At 39.6% G+C, this 26,406-nt stretch overlaps 7 protein-coding genes across 7 annotated transcripts; 3 read left to right on the top strand and 4 right to left on the bottom strand.

The window, feature by feature from the left end:
• Window positions 1-8,384: 8,384 nt before the first annotated feature.
• mcm7 (DNA replication licensing factor MCM7) lies at window positions 8,385-9,198 on the top strand (the record flags this gene model as incomplete). The annotated part of the gene is made up of 6 exons (XM_064823313.1): window positions 8,385-8,425; window positions 8,493-8,592; window positions 8,646-8,748; window positions 8,814-9,010; window positions 9,083-9,115; window positions 9,172-9,198. The coding sequence occupies 6 exons, from the start codon at window positions 8,385-8,387 to the stop codon at window positions 9,196-9,198; spliced, it is 501 nt and encodes a 166-aa protein (XP_064678625.1).
• Window positions 9,199-9,337: 139 nt separating this feature from the next.
• ATC70_003957 (uncharacterized protein) lies at window positions 9,338-12,763 on the top strand (the record flags this gene model as incomplete). Its single annotated transcript, XM_064823312.1, has 7 exons — window positions 9,338-9,382; window positions 9,436-9,537; window positions 9,592-9,633; window positions 9,695-11,012; window positions 11,069-12,181; window positions 12,241-12,317; window positions 12,437-12,763. 7 exons carry the CDS (start codon window positions 9,338-9,340, stop codon window positions 12,761-12,763), a joined length of 3,024 nt encoding a protein of 1,007 aa, XP_064678624.1.
• Window positions 12,764-12,972: 209 nt separating this feature from the next.
• On the bottom strand, window positions 12,973-14,056 carry ATC70_003956 (uncharacterized protein; the record flags this gene model as incomplete). Its single annotated transcript, XM_064823311.1, has 2 exons — window positions 12,973-13,538; window positions 13,609-14,056. 2 exons carry the CDS (start codon window positions 14,054-14,056, stop codon window positions 12,973-12,975), a joined length of 1,014 nt encoding a protein of 337 aa, XP_064678623.1.
• A 1,092-nt stretch (window positions 14,057-15,148) lies between these two features.
• On the top strand, window positions 15,149-16,922 carry NAM7 (ATP-dependent RNA helicase; the record flags this gene model as incomplete). Its single annotated transcript, XM_064823310.1, has 4 exons — window positions 15,149-15,954; window positions 16,016-16,258; window positions 16,318-16,606; window positions 16,671-16,922. 4 exons carry the CDS (start codon window positions 15,149-15,151, stop codon window positions 16,920-16,922), a joined length of 1,590 nt encoding a protein of 529 aa, XP_064678622.1.
• A 3,169-nt stretch (window positions 16,923-20,091) lies between these two features.
• rpl36_2 (ribosomal protein L36) lies at window positions 20,092-20,984 on the bottom strand (the record flags this gene model as incomplete). Its single annotated transcript, XM_064823309.1, has 4 exons — window positions 20,092-20,313; window positions 20,373-20,513; window positions 20,579-20,821; window positions 20,916-20,984. The coding sequence occupies 4 exons, from the start codon at window positions 20,982-20,984 to the stop codon at window positions 20,092-20,094; spliced, it is 675 nt and encodes a 224-aa protein (XP_064678621.1).
• Window positions 20,985-21,329: 345 nt separating this feature from the next.
• On the bottom strand, window positions 21,330-23,899 carry ATC70_003953 (uncharacterized protein; the record flags this gene model as incomplete). The annotated part of the gene is made up of 5 exons (XM_064823308.1): window positions 21,330-21,385; window positions 21,486-22,022; window positions 22,084-22,575; window positions 22,636-22,678; window positions 22,739-23,899. 5 exons carry the CDS (start codon window positions 23,897-23,899, stop codon window positions 21,330-21,332), a joined length of 2,289 nt encoding a protein of 762 aa, XP_064678620.1.
• A 226-nt stretch (window positions 23,900-24,125) lies between these two features.
• ATC70_003952 (uncharacterized protein) lies at window positions 24,126-25,798 on the bottom strand (the record flags this gene model as incomplete). The annotated part of the gene is made up of 7 exons (XM_064823307.1): window positions 24,126-24,320; window positions 24,378-24,526; window positions 24,599-24,808; window positions 24,873-25,216; window positions 25,273-25,445; window positions 25,510-25,629; window positions 25,703-25,798. The coding sequence occupies 7 exons, from the start codon at window positions 25,796-25,798 to the stop codon at window positions 24,126-24,128; spliced, it is 1,287 nt and encodes a 428-aa protein (XP_064678619.1).
• Between the last annotated feature and the right edge of the window lie 608 nt (window positions 25,799-26,406).

Raw genomic sequence — 26,406 nt, 5'->3', positions numbered from 1 at the left:
AAATTCGATTAGTGCTGATTTTACGTATTCCAGTGCTCGCTATTGAATAGTACCTACTATATTCCACTTCGAAGAAGCAGGTTCAAGTACTTTTAACAATGCAAGAACGTGTTATCAAAAGCTAGAGTGTTATTTTCAATCAAAAGAGTTCCAAAACCAATATGGTTTGATACTAAACGCGTTTTACAAAAGGGAGGAAAAACAAGGGAATGGAAAAATGGGAGGGCGCCATATTCGACGTCACAGCCAGTAGATTTGCTCTCAGTCTTCTGCCGTGGCAGCCGTAACTGCTGTACTTTAATTTGAAATTGTGCAGTAGGTATTTTCGTGTTCAAATTTGACTCGATCTTACATTCTTTAAACGTTTTTGCTAAATTTGATTATGAAAATTGTCGTTGCTATACTTTACTTTCTAATGCATCTATATAAAGTCAATGAAGGCATATCAAATGATGCTGGTTACATTCACCTTTCAGGCCGAATATAATGAGCAATTTTCAAAAATATGAAAAAAGGTTTTTGCGAATATGTCAGAATTTAGCATATAAAAGTTCTAGAAAAAGAGTTTCCAGTGTTGCATTTCATCATTACGATCAACTTGATCTAATACGTATCATAGAAAAAATCTTCGTTTTTGGGTGAAAAACGCGATCGTTTGATTTTCAAGAATTTTGCCTTGCTAATACTCATGAAAAAAATGAGGATTTTTCATGGATTTGCAATGAACAAAAGAATTTTGAAACAAAGCATCAGTTAGTCAAGCGTGGCTAAGAAGGTACGTTTGGCGCTATTCCAAGCGTCCACAATGCTTTGTAGCATGAGTTATTCATGCTTCAAAGTGGCTAAGTTTGAACAGAATTTGATCTAAAAATAGGACAAACTAGGGTTTTCTGCCAAAGAACTATGTAAATTACAGCTCTGCTTGGTGATATAGATGCTCTGCGTTGTACGGAACACAATTTCTAAATGATAGACACTTTTATTCTAAACTGAGGCTCAGGTCTTTCTTTTTGAAATGCACGAATACAGTAATTTTATACCTTGAGCATCACTGATATTATGCAAATTTGAAACTAGCAAATTGCACGGTTTGAACCCGATGCTCATCAGGTCAGCAAGACACTTTTGACTGTCGTCCACATTGTAAGTGCCGTATTTAGCCGTAAAACTAAGCCCATCCACGATTTTAAACACTCATCTTTATTAAGGTGAGATGACTGAAAAAACTGGATAGGCTGAGTCGTTGTCAGTACCACAACAACGGGGAAGCAAACAACAAAACTTTGTATCAAAGTTAAACGATTAGATATTCATGACACCTACAAATCCTGTGATACAAGATTCGACACCAGGAGACCGCAGTGGAATCGTGTTTAAATGGTCCACGGACCTACACTGCCGAAAAGGCAAATGATCCAAAATCAATCGCTCAAACATTATTTTCCACTAGAATATACTGGCGTATGTTGCATATAAGCATGCATCTTAGGATACATTCACTTTCTCCTCAAGCCACTTTTTACACTGTAGCAACATAGATGATGTTTATCGTATCACATCACATCTATGTTTACAAGTCCAGTCAACTGTGTGTGCACGGACGCCTCAGGAACTACAATAGATTCAATCTCCTTAATGTCAAGATGTCCAGATCCATCTACACTACATGAAACATATCGATTTAGGTAGCTTCTCAGCAAGCTATACTAACAATCCATAAGGCGCCAGTGGCCTGCTATTTATACGTAGACCATCTCAACGTGGTAGTCATTCACCAGAAATCTATCATATTTAAGCTAGTTAGATGCTCTGTAATAAACAAGCTCTTTGCTTTCGTTTCAAGTACAGTTGACAACTGATTATTATCATCGACTTTATTGTTACTGTAAACTTTGAGGCTTTATAGACTAAAACTCACGGAAAAAAAAGAATAAAAAAACAGTAAAGTCAACTTGATAAAGGTATGTTTTATTATCAAACTGACAGGTGTAAAGTAAACTGAAGTCTCTCTACTGGCCAGGTAGATGATCCATCTTATATACTATAACAATGGATAAAAGTTCTATTAATTAGATTGACAAATAAGTCAACTCAGATCAACTAATGTCTAATCATGCTAAAAGACAACTCCAGCAAGCTAATCATGATTTAGCTCTGTCTGGATGAATAATTAGACTCTCATCCGAAGTACCCTGATCTATCCTTTCCATAAGGATAATTAATATCGATCTAGTAGCATGTATCCGATAGGTACAGTCTTCTTAGTCTATATTAATAGTACATATCTGAGTGTATATCGCTAAGCATACATCTTTAGCATGTATCTGGATATATGGCATGTCTATAGCATATCGTATGCATGTCTATAGCATGTCTCATATATAGTACAAGTCTGTAGTACATAAAGTACCTGTAGCTAGTATCACGGATATAAGCATGTGTCTTATAGCGTGGATCATGAAGTGCACATCTGAAGCAACAAGCTCATATTGCATTAATCTTGGTGTCTATGCAGATATGGTAAATATCCGTAGTCAATGTCGGAATACAAGTATAAGTCTATAGCGCCACCCATGTCCGTGGTGCCATCTATAGCCTATATTATCTTATATAGTATGAATCTTATAGTACTAGCGTATCTGAAGTCCATATCTTTTTATAGTATAAATCGATATCGTACATCTAATCCAGCGTACATACAGTTTATATCTAAATCTGGTAACTGGATGAACTGTCGGAATGCAGATCATAGTGGATGTATTCCACACATACCTTTATCAAGTTGTTGACTTTACTGTTTTTTTTTATTCTTTTTTCGTGAATTTTAGTCTATTAAAGCCTCAGATTCCACACTGATAATTACTAGTGGTTTTCTGATGGGCATCTCGTCCCAATTAAACGATATGTTACATTCAAATTTGTATGATATTATTGATGCTCAACATACAAGTCATTTTAATTGAGCATTTGAAAAAGAAAATCTAAGCCTTAGAACTGAAATAAAAGTGTCCATCACTTGGAGTTCTGTACAATGCAGAACATTTGGATCACCAGATAGAAGAATATCCCACTTGTATGGTAACACAACCGACTAAGCCTTATTGTAGGTCGAATTCTGTTCAGATCTAGCCATTTTCAAGCACGAATAACTCATGCTACAAAGCGTTTTGAACGCTCGGAATAGCACCACACGCCTCCTTTTGGCTACGCTTTACTTTCTGATGCCTTATCTCCATTTTTTTTGGGTCGTTGCAAATGCATGAAAATCATCATTTTTTCATGAGTATTAGCAAGGGAAATTTCTCAAAAATCAAACGATCGCGTTTTTCATCTCAAAAATGAATACTTTTTCTATGATACATATTAGATCAAATTGATTGTAAAGATGAAATGCAACACTAAAAGCTGTTTATATGAGACTTTTATATGCTAGAATTTGACATATTCACAGAAAACCTGTTTTCGTATTTTTGGAATTTTCTCATTATTTTCGGTCTAAAAGCTGAATGAAATTAGCATCATTTGATGCGGCTTTCTTAGATATTTAAGAATGTATTAGGAAGTTGGATGTGACAACGACAGTTTTCATTGTTAAATTTGATAAAAACGTTCAAAGGACGTCAAATCAAATCAAGTTTGAGCACGAAAATACCACAGCACGATTTCAAATTAAATGGCCGCAATTACTGCTGCTATAGTACAATACTGAGACTAAATCTACAGGCGGTGACGTCGGATAGGATACCCTCTCATTTTTCCATACCCTCATTTTTTTTTCTCTTTTGCAAAACGCGTTTAGCATCAAACCATGGTCGTTTTGGATACCGTTTGGTTGATAATAACACTCTAGCTTCTGATAACACTGTATTGCACTGCCAGAAAGACTTGTTACTGCTTCTTTGAAGTGAAATATAGTAGGTACCATGCAATAACGAGCACTAGAAGACGTAGAATTAGAACTAATCGGATTTGTTTATTAGGTTTCGCTAATTTTTTTTTTGACTGTTTGATGTGGGTGCTGATTTATTACTTCTCTGCTATCTCTGCTGTCTGCTTCTTTGGTTTATTATGTCCGGTAGCTGCTTCTTTGGTGTGTATCTCTGGCAGTTGCTTCTTTAATCTTTGCCTGGTCTCTGGTATCGCTCGTTGTTCGGTTTTTCTAAACTGCTGTTATTGCTACTGGTGTTGCTGCTGCTGCTGCTGCTAATATGGTCCTTCCTGGTCTACTGTGTTTGCTGTATACTTGTTCTCTGGTCTCTCTCTGTTGATTGCCTGTACTCTCCTGGTCTGTCTGTGGTGGTGATAAGTGGTAACTTCTTTGGTTTTTGTCTGCTCTCTGCTGATGGCGTTCATTCTTTAGTTTTTCTATGGTGCTGCTGCTGCTGCTGCTGCTAATATGGTCTGTTCTGGTCTACTGTATCTGGTGCCTGCTCGTTCTCTGGTCTATCTTTGATGATTGCTTATATTCTTCTGGTCTATCCGTGGCTGTGGTAAGTGGTAAGTATCCTTTTTTCTTGTGGTCGCAATGATATAAAGCTTCTCTGGACGTTTGTATTATTGCTTCCTTTCTCGTGATAATGCATTCGTAATGTTTGCTTTGTTTCCCTTTTTTTTCTTTTGTTGGCTGTGATATGATCAGCTCAACAGGTGCTTGCAATGTTGTTGCTTCTTATGTATGAACAACAAGCATGATGTGCTACTACTATATATCTGTATTGCCGTTGTAATACTACTTTGTTATATGGCCGTGGGTTGTTATTTGTGTTGCCTCTGTGGCTTCATCACATGAAACAACATTAGTCACAATGTTGTATTGCATACTTATAATACTGCTAATGCTCTTGCAATTGTATGTGTTTCTGTTGCTTTACATCCGACTATTACCATGCACTTTGCTCATGTAAGCATTTTTGTTGCAACAACAATGAGTTGTTTGGAGCATTTTTATGTTATATTTGTTGTTATGCTTTTCTTTTGACTCACTTTTTTGTGTGAGTGTTCCTTTTTTGCTTACGTACTACTATACTCTTATAGTAGTATGTTCTTTTCTTCTTTCTTTTATTGTTTTTGTGGAATTTGAGGCTTGATAGACTAAAATTCACGGAAAAAAAAGAATAAAAAACAGTAATGTCAACTTGATAAAGGTATATTTTATTATCAAACTGACAGGTGTAAAGTAAACTGAAGTCTCTCTACTGGCCAGGTAGATGGTCCTTCTTATATACTATAACAATGGATAAAAGTTCTATTAATTAGATTGACAAATAAGTCAACTCAGATCAACTAATGTCTAATCATGCCAAAAGACAACTCCAGCAAGCTAATCATGATTTAGCTCTGTCTGGATGAATAATTAGACTCTCATCCGAAGTACCCTGATCTATCCTTTCCATAAGGATAATTAATATCGATCTAGTAGCATGTATCCGATAGGTACAGTCTTCTTAGTCTATATTAATAGTACATATCTGAGTGTATATCGCTAAGCATACATCTTTAGCATGTATCTGGATATATGGCATGTCTATAGCATATCGTATGCATGTCTATAGCATGTCTCATATATAGTACAAGTCTGTAGTACATAAAGTATCTGTAGCTAGTATCACGGATATAAGCATGTGTCTTATAGCGTGGATCATGAAGTGCACATCTGAAGCAACAAGCTCATATTGCATTAATCTTGGTGCCTATCCAGATATGGTAAACATCCGTAGTCAATGTCGGAATACAAGTATAAGTCTATAGTGCCATCCATGTCCGTGGTGCCATCTATAGCCTATATCTTATATAGTATGAATCTTATAGTACTAGCGTATCTGAAGTCCATATCTTCTCATGATCATAGTATAAATCGATATCGTACATCTAATCCAGTGTACATACAGTTTATATCTAAATCTGGTAACTGGATGAACTGTCGGAATGCAGATCATAGTGGATGTATTCCACAGTTTTTATGTTTCTTTGAAGCATATCTTTTTTTACGTTGTGGTGGATGTGCCTATCGCTGAAGCTCAACAAGACTTTATCCGAGACTAGGAGATGGATAGGCTGCCTCCACTTGGTTATCGCTACTTACTTTAGTGATGATTGAGGGTCTCAACGCCAGAATCTAAAGCTAGGTGATGTAAGTAAGGCATGCTCTAGCACCTGAGGGAAATTTGATGACAGTAACAGCTATATTGCTATATATAGCTGAGCTTAAAATTTTGCCTCACATCAAAACAGGGGGAAACCCTCGCAAAATTTTTCTTAGGTCAGCGGAGTTTTCAAGCAATCTGATTGGCTCAGAGGTTGAAACAACGAAGGGTTATAGCTAGTTGATTTTCTGTTGATCTGCCATTGATCATGATTTTGTCTTTGTAATAATAAAAGGGTATCCAAACAGATACAATTTACATTCTTCGTTATTTAAAAGTATAAGATAAAGTACAGTAATTTGATCTGGCATTCATTACACAGTTTGATGAGATAATTAATAGAAATCAAGCTTCATTGACATCTTTCTCATCATCATCTTCTTTGATAGGAGCTAATTTACCATGTTTGTCGTTTAATTTATGTTGTGGTGAAATTATACAATAAATAGTATAAGTGTATTCTCGTCATTCCGCCGGTGAACAATCATGTTACTGTTGAAAACTATAATAATAATGCAACGTTTTATGTTTAAATGAGTGTCATTTCCGCAACTGAAAATGTATGATTAGGCTACATACCTCCTGATGATTCACTTTTACAATCTCTTTGCAGAAAACTACTGGCTATATTATGAGTTAAATGACTCTGTTAGACAGCTAAAAAAAAAAGAATTTTACATGCGCCACTATAGCAAAAGCTAGCCTTGAGCGGTCGTTGTTCAACAATTTAGCGAAGGTTAGCCTATAATAGTAGTAGTAGAGTGCTGTAGATTCGTGAGAGCTGATGCTAAGGCCTTGAGTGAGGTCTCAAACGATAGGCAATTCTTGGTCGTTATACACAATAATTGATGATATACGTAAATTGGTGCAGTTTTAGTGCATGTTTTCTTTTAAAAACCCTTAACATATCTGAGAAACAAGCTTATTTTTGTACAAGCAGTGGAATCACTTTTGAAAGGAATATTATTCGATGCGCATTTGAATTCCGTACAAACTTACTATGGAATGGGAACAATGTTATTGTTGAAAAGAATTGTTTTGTTACTCCTTTTTCGGGTTTCCTCGTAGCATATGGCTTTAAACTAGGCGTTTTACAATGATAGGGAAGTTTCCAGGTTCGATTCTGAATAGCAACCGCACCGCATTTTTTTTGCTGGAAATTGCGTGGGATGCTATGGTGTTGAGGATGCCATAACAAAAGTCTATGGAAGAGAATATATACGAGTTAACGGATAGTTGGTGTTTTTTTTTTTGCGAGGAAATGTCATGTATGCACCGGCTTTGTGTGCATCTTTTTGATGAGTGGAAATATCGGGTCAATTTGTAATCTTTCATCTCATTTTGATTCTTTAGTGATTCACTCTAAAAATGTATCTTTACGCACGACAAGTGTGTACCTGGCAAGAGCAGCTGTCATGTACCTACATACTCTTCTGTGTCCAACTTTTTGATTATCATAGGTGGTTGTACTAGCTGTGCTTCACTTGTGAGATGCTTCTACAAAATTCATGTATCTTATTGAATGCAAATCAGTAGCAGTATGCCGTCTCGCTTATTACAATGGAAGGTAAAAGCGTTATATACTATTATTTAAGCTGAAGGAGGTGATGTGGGGATAATAAAGTACTGGATGGAATGATCTCGGTGACAGGGATAATAGATCCAATCTATTATTACATTTCATTTGCCACATGTAAGGACACATCTTTAGAGGCGATGCACCAGAAGAATTTGTGCTTCCAAGTAGCCCCGTTTACGAAACTACTCACAATAACGGCTCCATGATGTCTAGAGTAGACTATTGGGTATCAGAGACCTAATAATGTCCTATGTGATTAACGCGCATCGGATCTCGCATACACATCATTAGTACTATGGGCTTGCAATCTGAAAAATCTATTTGATAGCACAGAAAATGGATACAAGAACAAGCTTGATATTATAATGCAACCATTGGATCTCTGTAGAATGCGCAGTGTTTACGTTGTTTTTAGTGGAACCAATCTTTCAGATGATATCTTGCAATCGACGATCTCTACTGCTGCTTACTAACACATGCAACCAAATGATTGAGCCAATAAGCAACTGTAAAAAAGATATCATAATGGCATTCGTTTATGCGTCAAAAAGAGGGCATTTCGCGGTCCAAAATTCGCTTGCTCTTCTTTTTTTTCATAAACCATGGCTTTTTCATCTCGACTCTCTCTTTTCACTCGCCATTTACACACTTCAGGTATAAAAATGACTACTGAAAAAGCTACTTTTGCTGCTGGATGCTTCTGGTAAGTTGCTGTTGCATGGCTTGTTGTGCTGTTGCTGTCGCTAAATGATATGTATGCGATGAATTAGGGGCGTTGAACATTTGTATGTCAAGCATTTTAAACAATACGATATCAAGACCAAAGTAGGCTACATTGGAGGAGATACCAAGGATCCTAGTTATCGCGCAGTAAGTGTTGAATCTGTGCTGAGCATCCTGTGAATTGACCATGCTGTGCGCAGGTTTGCTCAGGATCTACAAACCATGCTGAAGCATTGGAGATCGATTTTGACCCCAAGAAGGTTTCTTATGAGACGCTTGTCGAGTTCTTTTACAGAATGCATGGTAAGAGAAGCTGGGTGAGCAGTAGCATAGCAGAGACATGTAGGGCTTAATGAAATTACCACTAGATCCTACTACTGTCAATGCACAAGGACCCGATAGAGGAACTCAATACAGATCTGCCATCTTTTATCACTCTCCTGAACAGAAAGCCACTGCTGAAAAGGTAACTGCAGAAGTCCAGGAGAAGCATTATAAAGGCAAAAAGATTGTTACCGAGATCATTCCTGCTGGCATTTTTTACGATGCCGAAACGTATCACCAGGTAAAAGAGAAAGCTTTTGAGCTGAAGCAAAGCGAGAGCAAGACAGAAGCGATACTGACATGATTGTTATAGAAATACTTGGACAAGAATCCTGGTGGATATGAGGTGAGCACAGATATACAGACATCGAACCAAAGCGACATTATTAATGCAAAACATAGTGCCCCACTCATTTTTTGCGTTGGTAACTCCTGCTTGAATCGTCACAACATATCACATCTATTTCTGGATTTAATAAAATCTACTTCTTTTTACACCCATTTCCCATCCAAAAGAATGAGAACCATTTCACTTGTAAAGAGATTGAAATGGTCTTTCTCTGGCAACATGAACCCACACGCCCTAGTCATTGGCGATGTAGACAACGATAACGTAAACTATAACACAACACACTAGCACCGTATATTGACACATATGCATAAAAGGAAAACGAGTTTGTCATTGGCAACCTGAATGGTGATTTAGCCATCTTCAAGGGTCAGTGCGAAGATGGATTTCCATCGTACGTTTGTCGTGGTCTAGGCACAGTAAGCAACACAAAACGAACTATGATCCATCCACTCAAAAGGCCCACTATTTAGATTACATGTATAGCCATTGGCGATGTGAGGAACCATGGAAAAGTAACGTTGTAGACACACTACTGGTATGAGATGGATACTCACCTACAGAACCGTGTTATAGAATTCAGTCGTCATTATCAATGCAGAAGGGCATGCACACATATTCGATATACCACCTAAATCCAAATCATCCAGCAGCAGTGCAGATCAGCAGCATATATCCGTCGACGACTACCTTCGAGGGGGACGGCGTACGTCTGATACAGCCAGCATACAAGCGTTTAGGCGAGTAATGAGTAGCAATACCATGACCAGTGCGCCTGATGTGCCACCACAGCAACAGCAGCAATTCCACCAACAGCAATTCAATACCAATGCACATCAACAGCACCAACAGCAAAAACCACGAATCCATGACTTGGGAAAACCAAATTTAACCTTAAAGGTGCCTGTCAACGTCAATAAAATCTTGATTGCAGACATTGATCACGATGATTTGAATGAGCTCATATTGGCAAGAACAGATCGCATCTTGCACGCATTTCAGCTTGTGCCTTCCGACTTTACTGTACCTCACGACCATGTGTACAAGGGCATACAAACACCTTCCTTGGCTTCGTTATCGCCTTCTGCTTCTACAGCGAGCTTGAATGGGTTAGGGCCACATGCACACAAACCATCCGCGCCACAGCAACAACCGCCGCCGCAAAACAGAGCGACTAGTAATACCACCTCCGCCACTACTGCAACTGCAATCTCTACCAGCACGACCACTGCTGCCATGACAGGAGCAGCAGCTACAGCAACATCTGCGACGATAAAGGATGAGAACAATAGCAAAAAAATCAACTTACTGGATAAAAACATGTGGGTGTTTGATGGCCAGATTAGCTCACTATGCACAACGACACATCCAGAACGTCCCAATGAACCTCTGCTGCTTGTAGCTCAACCAGGCAACACATTCACCATCATTGATCAGGATGGCAATCGATTCAACCGAGACTTCACACCGCAAAACAGCAACAACACTGCTTACAATGCTAAACACAGTTCCTCAGCAAAGCGGTCAGCATCGAATTCCACTGTTGGCACCAGCGCATCTGCTTCTACCGCTACTGCTCCCAAGGAAGACGAAGAAAAGATCAAGGCACTGTTGAACAGTCAGACAGATGGCAGTCTACCGTACAATTTCGAGATATTCCAAGATCCATCCTTGAATCAATCAGCGCCCAGCGATGATTCAGACACGCATTTTCAAAGATCCAATTATGTGGTCAAGAACTGGCCAGTGCTGGACGGAGGAGGCAACAATAACGACGATGTGATTGACGATGAGATTGAGAGTGGAGCTGTTGCAACAGAGATTGTGATTGGAAAGCGACATTTGCTGCAGGACTCATTTTCAAGTAGTGAAGTTGGCATGCTGAGCATGGATGGTAAGGGCAACTCGAGAGCGTGTCTGTTACCATCAAGGTCTAATTTATGCCACTAGGCAAATTCTCGATTTACGATCTCAAGACCAAGACCACATCGCAAAGAGACTTGTTTGTCACACACAAGCTGTTTAGCTTGGCTACATTGGATGTATCAGCAGCGTCGTCTAGACTGTCCAACACCAGCACGGCAACTGACTCTTTTGCACCACATTATGCTCATTCACAGCAGCGCTACCATCATGGTACACATACCCCCGTGAGTAGCACATCGCACCTTCGATTTGCATCGACTACTACGCCGAAAAATGGATCACTGCACGAAGGGTCTCGATCATCCTCTAAATTATCGCTGAGCGGCTTCGTGAACAGCAAGAAACAGCAAACAAGGCATCAGCATGACACTGAAGCCTCGAATGATGAAGAGGATGAAAACGGAGATGAAGACGAGGACGTGATCAACAAGACCAGCATTGTTGCCAGCAGTAGCAGCAGTAGCGAGAGCAGCGACGCATCAGACACATCTTCCGGCGCTCTGTCGACCAGCGACGATGAAGATGATAGCGATTACGAGAGTGTGCCCTGGAGCGAAGGCAGCGAGATGGAAGACGAGGAACCAGGCTGTGATTTGTTTGTGGCCTGTGCGTGGAACGGTGTGACCTATCTTATTGATTGGAGTAAAAAATTGGACAGTGATACAAACCAGGATACCATCAAATATCAACTGGTGAAATTTGCGTTTGAAGGAAGAGTATGTGCTTTTACAGCTGGTCTTTACAGCGTGGAGAACCATGTCAATGTGCCGTGCTTGTTCTACGTCGATTTTGAGGACCAGATCTATGTGTATTACGATGTGCGCATCTCGCCTGGACCGGTTACTGGCTTCATCGACCTGATTGATGATGATATCGAGGAGGCTTTGGATAGAATCATGGGAATAGAAAACGGCATTGAATCTCAATTGAAAAAGAAGCCATCAGCTGGGGGTGGTGGTCCTGCAACAACAGCAGCAGCGACAGCAGCCAATGAAGAAGATGGCGCAAGAATAGATCTAGGCGATGGCTGGGAGGGTATAGCCGATGGATTAGATGATGAAGATGACGATATCATTGGAGATACCAGTGCACATCCTCATGCATTGGATGATGAAAGCCAAGATACAGATCCATCTAGTAAGTGTTGTTGCAGACTCAGAAACTATTAAAATGTTACTCATATGGGAGAGTATTAGATCTCGCTGACTTCATCCATGAGTGCTTGTATGGCTTCCATGACATGAAGGATAGACTGGAGAATCAAGTGCTTCAGGTGAGTTTGAATGCAACAGCAAAGATATACCCTTTCTCTTGCTGCAGTGGGGGGGGGGGGACGAGGCAATAGCTATTACTCATCATCAGAGGGTAAACTTTTTTTTTTTTTTTTTTTAGTTTGAACAGAGTCGACTTTCAAACCGATTACCTCCGGGAGCTGATGCTAGACGACTCTCTGATCTCAACATCACCATTGAACCACCATCATTGGAAGTAACGACTGAAGAAAAGCAGCCAAACGTCGTTGCAGAACAAGTAGATGATACAATTGGATTGTATCCTACAAACAGCAATATCAGCGAAGAATCTTCAGAGAGCTTCGACCACAATGATAATCATATAGCGTCATGGATTGAAGGATCTCTTATAAACTCATCCATATTTAAGCAGGAAGATTCATCCGATGATGATCTGGATAGAGATGATACTTCGACATCATCTTGACAACGCTGTCAGTAAGGTTTTTGCTCTGATTTTATTTCAATATGAATAAATGATGATTGTATTTGTACAGCAGTTTAGAGTTCGATAATAGAGGGATGATGGGAGGTTTTCTACAGAAGGAAATGGGGGAAATGAATGTATGACAATGTGGAGAATTTTGATTGTGTTGTGTGTGTGTGGGTATTTTGTAAAACGTATCACAGATAATACTAGGTATATCGAGAGTGCTTGTATTTGCCTGTCCACATTTCAACACCTTGTTCAGCAAAGATATCCACAATACCGCTGTAGTAACCGCTCATAGAAGCACAGATACAGGCAACACCGCTGGCTTGCATTAATGAAACGATGCCAGTCAATGTATAGCACGCTTCCAAAAAGAGATTCAAAAAGATAAAGAACAGACACCAGGTCGTCAAGAAACTACCGTTCTTGACCTTGAGCGAGATACCACAGACCATCAAGCCGAAAAAGGCCCAAAGATACAGAAACATGGCGGTAGTGGTGGCTTCCTTATGATTGATAGCGTACACATTCAATGTTTGACCTACAGAGGGCACCATCATGATACCAGAGCCTAACCAGTAAGCACCGAATGTAACGAATAAAGAGCCACTAAAACTATCGCCACTGATCAAGACCAAGAAACCCGAAATGAACTGGGCTAGACCACCGTACATCAAAGCTGTGGGTAACATCAAGTGGTTTGATTCTGTCGGTATAATTAGTTTGTGCAATGCCATAAGCATGGTTACAGTTGCAAATCCCCAGTTGGCTGTAAATGGATTCTTCAGTATTAGAGTTCATGTATTACAAGTTTTTTGTGATATATTAAACTTATTTACCAATGATAGCAGGATTTCCCATTCCTGAAAGCCTCAATGTAGACTGATTGGCAGAAGAAGACAGAATAGAGGTATTTTTAGCAGTTTCATCACCAATCATGTTGCTGTTGCCATTGCTGCCACTAGCGAGCTTCTCCACATCATAGTAATTGTGATGCGTGGTTGTCTTTTCAACACAAATGATGCTGTCCGCCGAGAGATTATTGCTGCTATTCTTAATCAATTGCTGTTGAATAGTAGAGAAATCTGTCAATGTGTTTTCACTGTCTACGATAGGAAATTCATGAGGACGTTGAAGATGAGGTTGAAGATGAGGTTGAAGATGAGGTTGAAGATGAGGGTGAGGAGGGGGCGAATTGGGAGGAGAGTTAATAGGTGTAGTAGCAGTGCTACTAAAGATATTCGCTCTTCTTGTGGCCATAGATGCAGTAGCAGTAAGATTAGACATGCAAGCTCAAAAGAGTAAGGATTTTCCCCAGATTCTTGCTATTTTGAGTGGCCCTTTATATATGAGAGATTCTCGCAAGTAATACAAGGCAGAAAATATATCTCCCATAAGACTGAACTCAAACTGAAGGGCTATATTTTTCCACGATATGAAATGTTGGTTATAAATAAACAGCCATCCATGGCAAATGATTATTTCATTTTTAGATCATTCCAATGTCGCTCCCTTGTTCTTTTCTTTCTTTTTTTTTTTCTTTTTTTTTAAAAAAAAATGGACATGCTGCTCAAGGATATGATTCCATCTCCAGAGACGAGATGTTGCAACATGTGAATTGACATTGGATGGACCATAAATTTCTTGCTCGGTAAAACTAAACTAGGACAAACCGTCCAAACGCGACTAGTCACTGCTTAGATGGCTTGTACGGCAGATCAAAAAACTATAAAAGGTGTCTGCAAGTAACCAAATGTTGCTGCTTCTTTACCAATCAGTAGGAAAATGATCTGTTAGCAGATGCTACGGCACTGCAACATTTATATTTTTCAGATGATGAAAACGGGTATTCGGATGAATTCGTCAGTTGATTACAACGCGCCCTGGTAGAAATACCTTTCTGATCTCACCTACTCATTGACATGTTATATCATAAAAAAAAAATGAAAAAAAAAAAATTTTACGCAACTACATCTCTTCTGCGTTTGCTGTTGCAGAGGCTGAGGATCAAAAATTATAAATCATGGATTCCATGTCGAGAAAAGGAAACTGGCAGTAGTGTTTGATGTCGTACCAATGAATGCTTGTGTGTGTTGACTTCATTTTTTAATCATGTTTGTGTGCGTGTGTGTGTATATATATGTTGTGTATACAACATATGCTTTGCGTGTGTTGTGTGCGTGTGTGCGTGTGTGCTTGTGCTTGTGCAAAAATTTCTTTCATTTCTCTTTTCTTCCACTTACATTTTGCTGACTACATTTGGGCCACTTGATATCTCTCTCTTTTTTTTTTTTTTTTTTTTTTTTTTAGACCACATCACTGTTAAAAAAAATAGGAGAAAGGGCCACTGTATATATATAAATATATATACATACACCCATGGGAAATCAAGCTTCACGTTCTTCCTCTAATACGAATCGCACCAGCGCAACTATCAAAGATGACCCTTGTTTGGATAATATAAGGCAATGGCACACAAACAACCCAGATGAACCATACAAGCGTCAATACCCTTTACCGGCTATAGCAAATGATCATAATCGCATCAAACCGAGAAAGCAATCATCGCCTGCAGCTGTAATTTCAAGCATAAATGGTGCTCGAAAACCATTTTCTCGATTTTTTCCAAGATCCAATCATCGTAATAACAGTTGTTTTGACAACACATCATTGTCAAAATCGTTGCTCGTCAATAAACCACTATTAACAAACAATACAACGGCAACAACTACTGCCACAACAACAACCACATCTAATACCATTCACTCTAATAATATCACACCTAATACCACTATTTCTAATACCAATCACTCTTCTTCCTCGGCTTCAGCGGCGACATCCTTGTGCTCGTTTAATTCTACACAGCCTCACTATGTGCATCCATTATCAACACCTTCCATTTACAATGAGCCATGTCATCAAATGTTGCCTTTTGAAAACGAATCATTTTCAAGACCAAGCATGGAATCATCTAGAAGATTTAATACACGAGATAGTGTGTCTACAAACCAACTAAAATTACTATTATTACAACAGCAACAACAACAGCAGCAATGTACCTATCGTTTGTTTGGCAATCGAAAGTATCACCATGTCAACGGATCAACGTACCTGCTGCCGTGTGACGATGAAGAAGTGGATCGATTGCATCTTCAGCATTTCATGATTCGATTTGCGATTCAAGGGTAAAGTAGAATTTGGCTGAAAATGGGCTGGTAGCGTAGAGATTGACACTCGTGTATGCAGAAACTATCTAGCACCTGTCAGCGATGTATTGAGAAAGGGAGGTCGTGTTTTGGATATTGGATGTGGTCCTGGATCGTGGTCTATGGAAATCGCTGGCGAATACCCCAAATCAACTGTCATTGGTGTCGATATCACACCCAACTATCCCAGAGAAATCAAGCCTGCCAACTGTGCCTTTTACCAATGCAATATTCTCTCCACGTTACCATTTGAGGATGGCACATTTGATTACATATTCATGAGGTACATATAAATGATTGATTCATGTCGTGCAACTTTACCTAAACAATTTCCTAAATTAGATTCATGGGCCAAGGCGTTGGATCAGATGAATGGTCTACATTACTGAAAGAATTGCTGCGTGTATTGAAGCCAAATGGTTGGATTGAATGGATTGAGGCTGATATCGAAATACATCGTCCTGGTCCTGTTACGTCTGAATTCAATCAGAAGTTGATCAATTTGATGATGGAGCATAATCAAGATGCGCGTATCGGAAGTAATTTGAAATCAAGGTTGTTGGAAATGGATGAATTGACAAATATTTCCACAACATTTGTCTCTTGTCCAGGCGGTCAATGGGCCGGCAAGGTAAAGACGAGGGTCAGACGGTAGTATATTTTGACGTGGGTTGACACTTTTTCTACTTTAATAGCTGGGTCAGCTCACAATGCAATCGTGGAAGGCATACTATCAAGCATTACGACCGCTCATGTGCCAATATTGGGGGATTTCTGCAACTGAATACAATGAAAGATTGGAAGCATGTTGGCGAGAAGCCGATGAATACAAAACGTTTGAAAATGTTCATTTTTCTTATGCTCAGAAACAAGCAGCTCCTCCACCTCCGTCCATTAAAGTTGCCAATTCTGCTCCTTCGTCTATCAAGGGTGGAAAACGAAATTAAATCTATTGCCATTTATTGTAAAAAAAAAAAAAAAAAAAAAAAAAAAAAAAAAGAATAAAGATGAATAATGCTTGTTATAAGATTGTGAAAAGGGACATCCATACGTAACTCACGACAATATCAGAATTGACCGCTCGCCTTTGCTGATATTGTGAGATCGTTTCTTTCTACACGGCTTGCAAAGTCTCGCGTAGCTAAAATGTTCAAATCATTCACCTTACACACAGTTCAGTTCTGGCATTAATGTTGTTGTTTTTTTTTTTACATAAACTTGGCTCAAAATAAGATGTAAAAAAAATGCACTTTAGAGCATTTTAACCCGCAATCCCTTTCTTATGAGCGTTAGCAATATCCATTGCCTTCAAACCATGGTTTTGCCTCAGTGCCTGCCAAAAACCCAACCCCCATTGACACTCCGACTGATATATTATTTCAATTCGTTGATTCTGATCAAAAATCGACCTGTTTGATTTATTTCACAGGATTTGACTATCTAAATAGTGATCATTGCCTTGCACTTTATTAAGCTTCCCTGAAGTACTCTTTGAGGCGCATCCCGTGGTGCTAGTAACGGGAGGTGTTTTGAATGAACTTATAGAATAATGCTTGAAAACGTGAAATGACGTTTTTGACCAAAATCTCGAGATTTTGTATACAAAAGTCTCAGAAACAAAATATCAGGAATTGTTTTAGATCGAGAGAAACATTTTGATCTAATATATGCCATAGTAAAACTCTTTATTTTTGCGGTCAAAAACACGATTGCTCGTTTTCTAAAGATTTTTCCTTGCTATTATTCATGTAAAAACCAAGATTTTCGACGATTTGGCATGATCCCAGAAAAAATGAGAAAATGCATCAGCAAGTAACTACTGCTTAAACATAATCGTTTGGAGTTGTTCTGATGGCTCAGAGTGGCCTACAAGTTGAGATATTAGTGCTCAAACATTGTCAAATTTAGCTGTGTTTTACACATTTGCGCGTAAAAAAGCACGTTTACGTTATGATATATAGGGAAAAAAGCACTGTATCTGCTGATATAGATTCAGACACGCTATAGTATCCAAATATTTGGGTAGCAAGTGGAAAGATTAGGTTGAGTCGCACTTCTGTATCGCTGTAGCACAGCGATGATACATTTTATTACTGAATTGTCTTCTGGATGCTGGTATTTGCATGCCACGCTGAAGATTTTATAAATAGTGAGAAGCTTTTATCTTTTGCTAGCTGACTTTACAGAAGAGAGTCTCTGTACAGACCTTGATAGCATACAACTTCCATCTGGAAAACATCCAATGTGGTTTGTTATCATCATCAAAGCAAGTTATCCATCATATGTAGAGCAAACCAATCTTTGTGTCAATTTACATTAGAGACTAGACAAGGTATGATAAGCTTTGGTCATATAGAGATGGTAAAATTGGCTGTATCTAGCACCTCAAGAGCTATAAGAATGATTTTACAAGGTCCAACATGGAACTTATCTTTTGGAGCAAGCCCCGATGAGGTGGATGAAATAAAATCAGGTAGTATCTAAATGTTGCTTGTATAACCTGATTACTCACTTACAAATAGAAACGACTGATACATATCTATACAAATTTATACTTTGATATGCTCGCCCCTGAAAGAACAAAATCACGCGGAGTTCCAATGACACATTTATGCCTTTTATGGAATGTTTTACAAGATCTACAAAATGCAGCCAGCCTGTCAAGCGCATCATACACATACGACTCTGATATATTTCACGATGTAACCACTGGACTCAATGAAAATTTGTGCCAGCTGAGAGCGATTGAATTTTGTGCCTGTGGTTTGAATCGTGTTGTGGATAATAACAGTAATCTTTTATTGAACTTTAGCGAGCTGGAGCATGATTATTTAACATTGTTTTTACGAGCATCTTCTCAAGTCAGCAGCATGTCAACAGCATGTCAACAGCATGTCAAAAGCATGTCAAAAGCATGTCATTAGACATTCAAAGCTATAATTCCAAAAACACCATATTCTATAGCAGAGCAAGTAATTAACCAATTCATCAGGAACGATACAAGAGAATATACCAGCTAAACTGCCCATAGAAACAGAGCTCACTTTGCAAAGGTAGCTACCATTATTATCCAGATACACTCTATACATCACTTTGGCGGTGAATATCACGAAATAATCAGTCAAGACATCTCCTCGGACTAGCTGCTATTCACATTATTTTTATGTTATACATACTACTAGCTAAATAAAATTGTATCACAATGGATGCAATACATTTCTGCTTATCATGTTTGATCGCATACTCTGAACTGAAGGGTCCTGGATCTATATCGATGTTGATTTGGTGTATAAACTGAACCTTTTGGCCTATTATCGATACACAGCCCTCTTATTACGTTTGCAATAGTTTATTATAATGTCATGCTAAATTATGGCGATAGCGATTATCCTCGCAATTTTAATCTTCAGCATACATGCGTTCAAGAGACTATTTTTTCAATTTACAATGTAAAAGTGCTAGCTGTTTGTGGCAATACGAATGAGCGTTCAGGGGCTATTTACACAGGTCACTGATCGTAAAGTAACAATGGATTCTTCTCCTAAATGTTTGCCTATGTCTATGATCCCTGCATAACTTTCTGTCAAGACGTATTATTCAATTGAGGAGATTTTATTAATTTTGCATAGCAGACACAAGAATCACTACAAAGGCTATGTACATGTGCATGCGCGTTATGGAAGATGATGCGATCATGTCATACATGGCTAAATACATCTGTTGTAATTGACAATGACATCTGTAGACAAGTAAAGCCTGTAAGATTGAAATGAAGACAAACAAATTACTGCAGGGCTTCTTGTACAAAAATATATCTACAGAATGATCAAGTATAATCAATCTGCTATTCTGTGAAATTAACTGTAAAATATGCATGGAGCATATGTGCCCTAAAAATCCAGGGGTCGATTCGCCATAGATGCCGAGGCTATCAAGCCAACATTATCTCCCAATGTCATTTATAGTTGGAACAATAGCTTTATTGATTAATTTAGATACTATTTTTTTTTTGGTTGTTTTTGTTGATATTTGGGATATGTATATGATTCCATGCTATTTGTTCTCGGCAAGGAAAAAGGTAGAAAAGAGGGTAGTAAAATACAAATTGCAGCGAGTTTAAACTAGATGATGTACAGATTTCTCGCTGTAAGGTGGAGACCAAGATGGAGGAGGATCTTGGAACATGCAATTGTCATTTTTTTCATCGACAACATATTGATTGAAATGGGCTGATTTTGGTGGTGGGATGTAGCCTATATCGTCTTCTGATGGCGAACGTCGGTTGAATTGACGGCTCCTCAAGGCATTGAAACGGTCGTCAAACTCAATGTCAATAGCCTATATACAAATCAGTTAGCATCTAGACGATTCATGACATCAATAACCAGTGCATTTACATAAGACGCTTTTAAACCGGATAATGACTGGATTCTGTAAGGCGTAACATCAAGGCCGTTTTTGATGAACCGAAAGTTAATGCCACGAATATTCTCGGTAGCATTCAACCGACAACAAATTTCGAGAATGTTTTTCTCAAACTACAAAGGAACAAAAAGAGTGTGTTTTAGATTGAATCAAAATTTAGTGGTTGCTTCTTATTTACCTTTGTTCGTCGGCTTCGATGCAGCCAAATCAAGAACAATGAGCTGATAATAATGAGGGCGGGTAATACTACCAGAATGTAGGGATTATTTAAATGAATCCAGAGCAGATAGAAGGATGTTGCTGCAGTCATCCACATGGTGAATAGTGTGCCAAACCAGAATATTTTGGGGCCGGGTGGTGCTCTCAAACGTGCAGCTTGATTGAAAAGACCAACAATCGAATGGAAGTCATGTATTGTAAGCTAAACATGGTTTGAAATGAAATTGGTGTAAATAACTTGTCTGTGCTTTTTTTTTTTTTTTTTTTTTTTTTTTTTCATTATATGAGTGTGTTACATTATTCTGGAGATCAAAGGTATATTGATCATCGAATTTCCTTCTGAATGACAAGCGAACGCTCTTCATGATGTTGAATGGCGAGAGAGAGAGAGAGAGAGTGAGTGAGTGAGTTAGGTGTAAATGTTTGATCTACGAAAAAGAAATGTGGAATGTTTGATCTGCCGTGTTGTATGAAAGAAGTTGAGAGAGATGTTTGATCCAAAAGGTCAAAAAAAAAAGTGGAAAAGAAAGGAAAAAGAAAGAAAAAAGGCTTTATAACATATGCCATGATCCCCCTTTACTTTATATGAAAATTTCATTTCAAACAATGATGGATTGTTTCCCGGTGATGCTGTATACAGTTTACAAAGAAACCCTATTATTGCCGTAATGTTTACATTTATTATTTATATATACACATGAATTTTGGTTCTAATTATCAACATGATGGCTAGACTTTGCTAATACTCGATCCAAATTGTAAGCAGCTAGAATAGAGGATATGTCAGTTGTATGTTCTTTTTAACTCTTTCCCCCCTGTCTCCCCTTCTCATAGGGACTCCCCCCCCTCCCTCTAGGATACATTACCACTAATAAATGACAGATGAGTAAATGCTTGAGGAAAGTTGCCCAACAATTCACCAGATCTTGCAACTTCTTCAGAGAACAAGCCGAGATGATTGCCGTAAGACAACATTTTCTCAAACATGACAACAGCACGAGTCAACAGTCTTTTGTCGTATTGACCGGCTCTGGTTAGAGCTTCGACCAACCAGAAAGTGCACATTGAGAAAGCACCCTCTAATCCACCTACGCCATCATCCGTAGTTAAAAAGTTGTATCTAAACACCAGGTCATTCGCAACCAAACCACCCTTCTCAGGAGGTAACAAAATACGCTCAATGGTGTTGAGTAATCTGGGATCTGTTGGAGAGGAAAAGAACACCAATGGCATAATCAGAGTACTGGCATCCAAGGCTTCAGGTGATTCCACACTCTGCGTGAACATCTTGAGCTCTTTGTTGTAGCATTTGGTCTGTACAAGCTCGTAAATCTCGTCTCTTGTTGCCATCCACTTATTGCGGTTGGGACATGGGAACACTCTCTTTTCAGCCAAACGTAAAGCTATATTTAATGTTTTTCAGTTATAATTTCAATACCATTAAGATGGATGTTTTTTTTTTACCTCTGTCAAGTGCTACCCAGCACATTACCAGCGAGTACGTGAATTGCTGCTTTTGCCCTCTTACCTCCCAGATGGACATGTCAGGAACATCCCAACTTTCGCATACATGATCTGCCAACTTGCGAACCGAGCACCACATTTCATATGAGATGGGAGATCCATACTTGTTGTACAGGTAGATACCATCCATCAATTCACCGTAAATGTCCAACTGAAGATGATCGTAGGCACCGTTACCGATGCGAACAGGGCGAGATGATCTGTAACCTTCCAAGTGATCCAGCTCAAACTCCTCCAGTTTCTTGACACCGTCAATGCTGTACATGATGTTCAGTGAACCATCTTCATTCAAGTCACTGCAACGGTCCTCAATAAATTGCATGTATCGACCAGCTTCATAGGTGAAACCCAAGCGAAGAAACGCGTACACGGTAAAGGATGAATCACGCACCCAAACATAGCGATAATCCCAATTACGGGGTCCACCAATAGCTAATTTAAAATAGTTTAGCTATTTGATTTTACGCCTCTTTCTTTCTCTTCCTGTCTTACCTTCGGGAATACCGAATGTGGGAGCGGCAACCACGGCGCCAGTCTATTCAAATAGTTCTGTTAAAATATACAGTCGAAATACACATGTAGACCAATACGTAACTGGTTCATAGGTCAACAGTTTGAGCGTCAAGGCACTACGCATCACGTTCTCTCTCCAACGGCCCTTGTAGGTACTCTGAGAGACCCAATTCAACCAAAAAGTGCTGGTCTGTCTAAAGAGCGCGTCCAATAGACTCATGGTAAGGGGAGGATCAAAAGCCATTCTCAATCGACGATCCACAGCATCTTCTTCAGCAGGCACATGAGAGGCTTCCGAATCAGGCAGTTCACGAAAGACAAACGAGACCTCTTGTGTTTCCTGCAAATCAAATTCTGCATAGACACCAGGGCCCTTATGTCCCGTATCTTGCTTGTCAATCACCGTCTTGACAAGAGGACAATCAAAATCACCGCATTTCACCAAATGACGCAAATCCATGGTCATGTCCTTGCTCTCAAAGATGACACGATCATTAGCAGCATAATAGTGCGTGTCTTGTTCTGGATACAGTTTAGCCTCGAGATTGGCCATGGTCTTTTGGTCCTCGGTAGTGGCATCCGTGACAATCTTTGTTTCATGCGAATCCATGGCATAATTGAAGGCGGGGTAACACTCCATCTTGAACTGGACGGTACCGCGAATGACACGCACCTTTCTAATGAGCCAGGGTAACAGAGGCTTGGTGGAGTGGCGTTGGCCTTGTGCCGGCACATGCATGTAATCCGTGATTTCAGCGACACCCTCGTCTGACATGAATCTTGTAGTCAAAATGTTGCTGTTGGGCAAGTACATTTGCTTGTTGCTTGTATGAGGTGTACGTGGAAAGATGGAAAAGTGGCCACCCTTATCTTTGTCAAGCATACGGCAGAACACAGAGGGAGAGTCGAACTTGGGGTAGCAGTAAAAGTCAATGGACGCATCTGTTCCCACTAACGCCACAGTTCTCATGTTACCGATGATACCATAATTCTCTACTGGCAGGTATCCCCTTTTGCGAATGTTGCAGCTGGTATTTTCTACGTCTGCCTTGGGAAAATGGTCAGGATTGACGCTTTGGCGGCGAGTATCGGCTACATAGCGCACGCCTTCAGGTAGTTCGGCACATGGCTCTTCACTGCGTTCGATTTCGGACTCTAATTGCAGACCATACGATCGATCACGGTTACTGGAAGCACTAGAGGGACGTCTGAGCGGGTTTGGAGATGTTGGCGTGGTAGGCATACTATGGATTTGATGATAGAAAGAACAGAAAAAGAAAAAACCCCTTCATTTTATACTTGCACATTGCCCCATGGAAACGAAAATTAAAAAACGTCATGTGTGTAATGCCATTTTTATGCTAAAGTTTTACATTTTGTTTAACGCGGCGATAATTTATACTCTTTAGTACTTTGTGTGGCAGCAGGAACATATTCATAATCATTATCAATGAGGTCATGTTTTATTATTAAGCATATTTGCAAGGAAGGATTTTACCACTACATTCGCCAAAGCCAATGTTGTAGTCTTGGCCATGCGCTTGACCAGTGATCTTGACTTGATCTCCGTCTTGCAAAAAGAGTCTCTCCACACCATCTTCAAATGTGATCTTGTCTCTACCGCTCCACGTAATTTCTAATAAGGAGCCGTAGGATCCCTTTTCCTATGAATTTCATGCACTTAGTCATAAATTTGTAATAAGCATCTCATCAGCACTTACAGGTCCAGAAATGGTGCCAGTAGCGCCCATGTCACCAGGTCGCAAGTTGCATCCATTGACTGTGTGATGAGCCAACTGTTGTGTGATGGACCAGTACATGTGCTTGAGATTAGAAACTGTCACTGTCTCGAATTTAGAGGATTCAGAAGCTAAAAGAAATTATGGCGTTTGTTAGTCACTCATGTGTAGGATCCGACTGTTGCATGAATCAGATACTTTACGTTTGATTTGAACTTGCAGTTCAATGTCATAGGCAGAAGGCTTCTTCTCTTCGAGGTATTTTAAAGGCTCGGGGGAGCTTTGATCAGGGCCGTTGATCAGGAATGGTTCAAGAGCATCCAAGGTAACAATCCAAGGTGAAATAGTGGTACCAAAACTCTTGCCTAAAAAGGGTCCCAATGGAACATATTCCCAAGCTTGAATATCGCGGGCTACGTGCACGGAACAAAATGCGTGAGGAGAGCTGTTGCGCGTATGATTTCTTCAAATGCTTACCACTCCAATCATTCACCAAGACCAGACCAAAGATATGATCTTGGGCATCCTTGATATCAATGCGATCGCCCAAAGTGTTACCAGTGCCAACAAACCATCCAACTTCTAATTCAATATCTAATCTAGCAGAGGGACCAAAGATGGGTGCTTTGGCATCCTTGGAGGGGAGCTTTTGGCCGGCGGGGCGATGGATATCAGTGCCAGAAACAACAACAGAAGATGCGCGACCGTGGTAGCCAACAGGGATGTGGAGCCAGTTGGGCTGAAGAGCATTGTCTTTACCACGGAACATGATGCCAACATTGGTAGCATGATCGCGAGAACAGTAAAAGTCGGTATAATCACTAATGGTCAGCATTGAGTCTACCATGCCACACTCGCCAAGTTTAAAAGAACTTACCCAATCTTGGCTGGCAAGTGCATTTTGACACTGGTCAAGGGGATCAATGCCTTTTGGACGAGTTCAGCGTTATCCTTCAATTTGGTGCTGTCCTTGGATAGAATGTCTTGAATAGCTAAACGTGTCTTTTTCCAAACAGGTCTTCCAAGAGACATGAAGGTGTTTAAGCTCGACTAAGATGTATTGTAGACATCAGTACCCAACCCATCGTCAGCAGGTACCTCAAAATAGACTTACTTCACTGAAGATCTTGGATGGCTCATTCAAACCTTCAATGTTGTCCAAAAGACCAGCCTTGGCAACCTCTGAGAGATCGAGCACTTGATCACCAATAGCTGTACCAACACGAGGCTCAGGCTGACATAGTAAATAGCATGAGTACATTAAACCCCATTTCAAATGTCGTAAAGTGTCATCACTGTCGTCCTACCTTATCAGATGTGGAAAACACGCCAAATGGAATGTTTTGAATAGGGAAATCAGAGTCCTTGGATACAGGTACGAAACTTTCAGTGATGGGAGACATGGTCAAGATGAGTAGAAAATAATAAAAAAAAGGTGAAAGGTAGATACCAGTTCAACAACAAAGCTTTTTTTATTCTGTTTGGCTCTGTCAGATCAGCTGACCGTGGTATATATGTAACTCTTGGGCTGGTGTAACGTGAAATCAATGGTAAACCGTAGTTAAGAACGAACTGCCAATATGTCAAATTGAGCATCATGTCTTTTGTGAGTAGGACAACATAAAAAGCCTACGTGATAGAAAGGTTTGAAAGCAGTTCTTTTATACCAAAGATGACGGCTTTCGCTATGTCACTTGCCATCAAATGTGTATGTGATTTGGGTTGATTTATGCATCGGCGGAAAGGAGTTTAAGGAACCCGCTTTGTAAGGGCGCTGTGGAACTGAATATAACTTTGTTTTCCCCACAAATCGACAACATTGAACCACGAAATCAATCACGACTATCTGGCTCGACGCTGCTCTTTGTTCGGTCCCAATTGGTAAATGGCGTGCTTAGTCCCTGAATGCCTCTTGAAGTAGGTTTGTCTGACAGTGTCTTTTCATAAGCGCGGCAATTGATGTCAGGGTCATCCAGATTTAACACTACACTTTTCTTCTGTTCCTGCTCTA

Source organism: Mucor velutinosus (assembly GCF_035048745.1).
Source record: "Mucor velutinosus strain NIH1002 chromosome Unknown tig00000268, whole genome shotgun sequence".
NCBI classification, from domain to species: Eukaryota; Fungi; Mucoromycota; class Mucoromycetes; order Mucorales; family Mucoraceae; genus Mucor; species Mucor velutinosus.
The sequence above is the reverse complement of the archived record's forward strand: the minus strand, read 5'-3'. Positions and strand labels throughout refer to the sequence as shown.